The 2,940-nt window shown below is 29.2% G+C and overlaps 1 protein-coding gene across 1 annotated transcript; it reads right to left on the bottom strand.

Moving 5' to 3' along the window:
- Positions 1 to 421: 421 nt before the first annotated feature.
- Positions 422 to 846, bottom strand: LOC125871181 (monothiol glutaredoxin-S2-like). Its single transcript, XM_049551774.1, has one exon. The coding sequence runs from the start codon at positions 783 to 785 to the stop codon at positions 477 to 479; it is 309 nt and encodes a 102-aa protein (XP_049407731.1). The 5' UTR covers positions 786 to 846; the 3' UTR covers positions 422 to 476.
- Between the last annotated feature and the right edge of the window lie 2,094 nt (positions 847 to 2,940).

Genomic DNA, 2,940 nt, shown 5'->3' with positions numbered 1-2,940 from the left:
GAGAAACATTAAGGACTCTTGTCTGATAAAACAGATTTTTCATTGAGCATGTTACATAAAAGATGCTCAATTCCACAAACATTGAGAAAACCAAACTTACTAGGTGTTAATATGCACTTTCTACAAGGTGGAGTGTAGTTTCACCCGCATATTCGACGTGAGTCTGAACTAGTCAAATCAGTAAATTTCGAATACCAAATATATAAACCAAAAAAAAAAAAAGTATATACACTATAGCCAAAGAGCTTTAGCCTTCATGAGCAGAGGAACAAGATTTCCCTCCAGATGTAGACTCATGATCTCATTCGCACCGCCAATTAATTCTTGTCCAATGAACACTGCTGGCACGCTAGGCCTTAGGCCTAGCATCAGCAGTGCTCGTTCGACTTGTAGCCCATTGGGAAGCTCATCCAANACTAGTCATACCAGTAAATTTCGAATACCAAATATATAACCAAAAAAAAAGTGTATATACACTATAGCCAAAGAGCTTTAGCTTTCATGAGCAGAGGAACAAGATTTCCCTCTAGATGTAGACTCATGATCTCATTCGCACCGCCAATTAATTCTTGTCCAATGAACACTGCTGGCACGCTAGGCCTTAGGCCTAGCATCAGCAGTGCTCGTTCGACTTGTAGCCCATTGGGAAGCTCATCCAATTCATATACAGTTAAGTTAGCACCAAAACTTGATATGAGTGTCTTTATTGTGTGACACATACAACACTTGCTTTTGCTAAACATAACCACTGGCTTTTCAGCTACCATTTTCTTCACTGACTCCATTTTAATTATTGGAAAAAAATGATTAATGTAATATAAGAGGAAAATGATGAGTTGTTGAAGTGATGATGAATTTAAAACCCCCCTTGAAGCTATTTATATACTAACCAAAATAGTGACATGGTGAAGATTCAATATGCTTCCTTTATACCCCCACCACCAACACACACCAATAAATTAAAAGGAAAGAATAATTTTAGATAAGGAGTTGAAACTGTTAGGTTCTTGATACTGCCTGTCTTTAAAGTGTCCCAAAAAAAATTTAAAAAAATCCACCATGAAGTATGGAGGTTAGTATGTGAACTTTGTTACATGTTCTTTTCCAATTAAGAATAAACTATATGGTAAATAGAGTTAAGTTCTATGTACCTAGCTAGAGCTTACACTACAAGAAATAAAGAATTTTGTTGCAATTATTTAGTGATAATAATATAATATGAATATATTATAACCAACACTTTATACAAATGTAGCTAAAGTATCTAGTGACTCTCGATGTAATGTCATTAACTTAAGTACTACTAAATATTTTTGCGACAAAAAATATTATTGATGAAAGAAAATATTTGTTAACGCTAAATTAAATCTCTTTTGTTATAGTGTTAATACATCGGGCAGGGGAGCTAAAGATATGAAAAGGTGTTTAATTGAATATCTTTTAATTAACTCGGAAATCACACTATACAAGTAGGGCAAATAGTTTTTTTGTTTCTTTGTATATATAAGCTATGGAAAAATCCTTTTTGCCATAAAATTTGGTCATAGTAAAATAACATATTTCATACTATATTATTTTACCTTTTTGAATATTTATACCCTTTTAACTTTAATATCTTTTAATTTAAAAAAATGAAAAAAAGATTTGTTTATTTTAAAATAAAAAGGATAGTATAGACTTTTCAATTTTCTGGCCATTTAGCATTGCCCATAAGCTATTTAATCTCCATAACATAGAAACTCAACATTTTAATTTATATTTTTGGAATTTTGTTATTAAGATTTTTGGCTTGCGACTAAGTAAATAGTCAAATTGTTATTTTCACACTTATGTTCATTACAATAAAATTCACCAGTCAAATAATGTTAATAACCTCTTCATGAACTTTTAAATTGTTGGTCTAAAAAACAGTGGTTTTGCAATCAATAAACTTAATTATTGTAAAAAAGAAAAAAAGTATTATAAGGATATTAATGGAATTGATGATGTTGTGACAAACCTATGTTGGTATAAACTTAGCAATGAGGAAAAAGATATTTGATTTATCCACTAATGATATTCTTCGAAATGATTTAAAAAGGTGATTTACCTTTTTAAGGAAAATAATGGTTGTTATTCGTTAAACAAGGTGACTTATATGTTTTCGACGTTTCATTTTACTTGACCTCTGTTCAAAAATAAATATTTCATTAAACTTGTTTAATTTAACAAATCAAGAAAATAAGATTAACATAATAAAATACACATTTAGTTAAATTTTTCTTAATGGGTTTACCAGATTAAAAAAAAAATTCATTATATTTATTTAATTTAACTAATTTTATTTTAAAGTGTATCAGATTAACAGTGGTCAAATGACAAGTAATACGAAAAGGATAGAGCATTTTCCCTAACACATGTTGCACTAAATGCTGGGCTATGAGATATTTTCCACTAATTCACAATCATAGGAGAATTAAGATATTAATAATTCACAATGAATAGCATTATATTGTTCCTAATTATCATCATGTGATTCTATAATTCGTTTTATAAGATGCTTATTTAGGGCATTTTATTAGGTCGGTTATTTTGTCGACAAAAAAAAGATGTCCATTCTTTTCAAATTAATTACTCAATTAATTATTATATTTAACAATTGATATTTGCAAGATTAAATATTCTTTAATTAACTCATTTTCAGAGATTATGACTTTATGAGATAGAGACTTGAGATTTCTTTTTGTTTGGAGCTTATTGTTTTGCTTTTGGCATTTGAATAAAGCTAATTAAAATAATTGTAAGATGTTATGTTTGATAATTAAGGATATATTTTATTTTTGGAGGAACATCGGGTTTTAAATAGTTCTTCTTTGTATGATTATTATAAAATATTATTATGTTTGATAAATGGTTAAAAGTATTTGTAAGAGTGGCAATTAAGGGTGTGTTCGGCAGGAA

Source organism: Solanum stenotomum, chromosome 7 (assembly GCF_019186545.1).
Source record: "Solanum stenotomum isolate F172 chromosome 7, ASM1918654v1, whole genome shotgun sequence".
NCBI classification, from domain to species: Eukaryota; Viridiplantae; Streptophyta; class Magnoliopsida; order Solanales; family Solanaceae; genus Solanum; species Solanum stenotomum.
The sequence above is the reverse complement of the archived record's forward strand: the minus strand, read 5'-3'. Positions and strand labels throughout refer to the sequence as shown.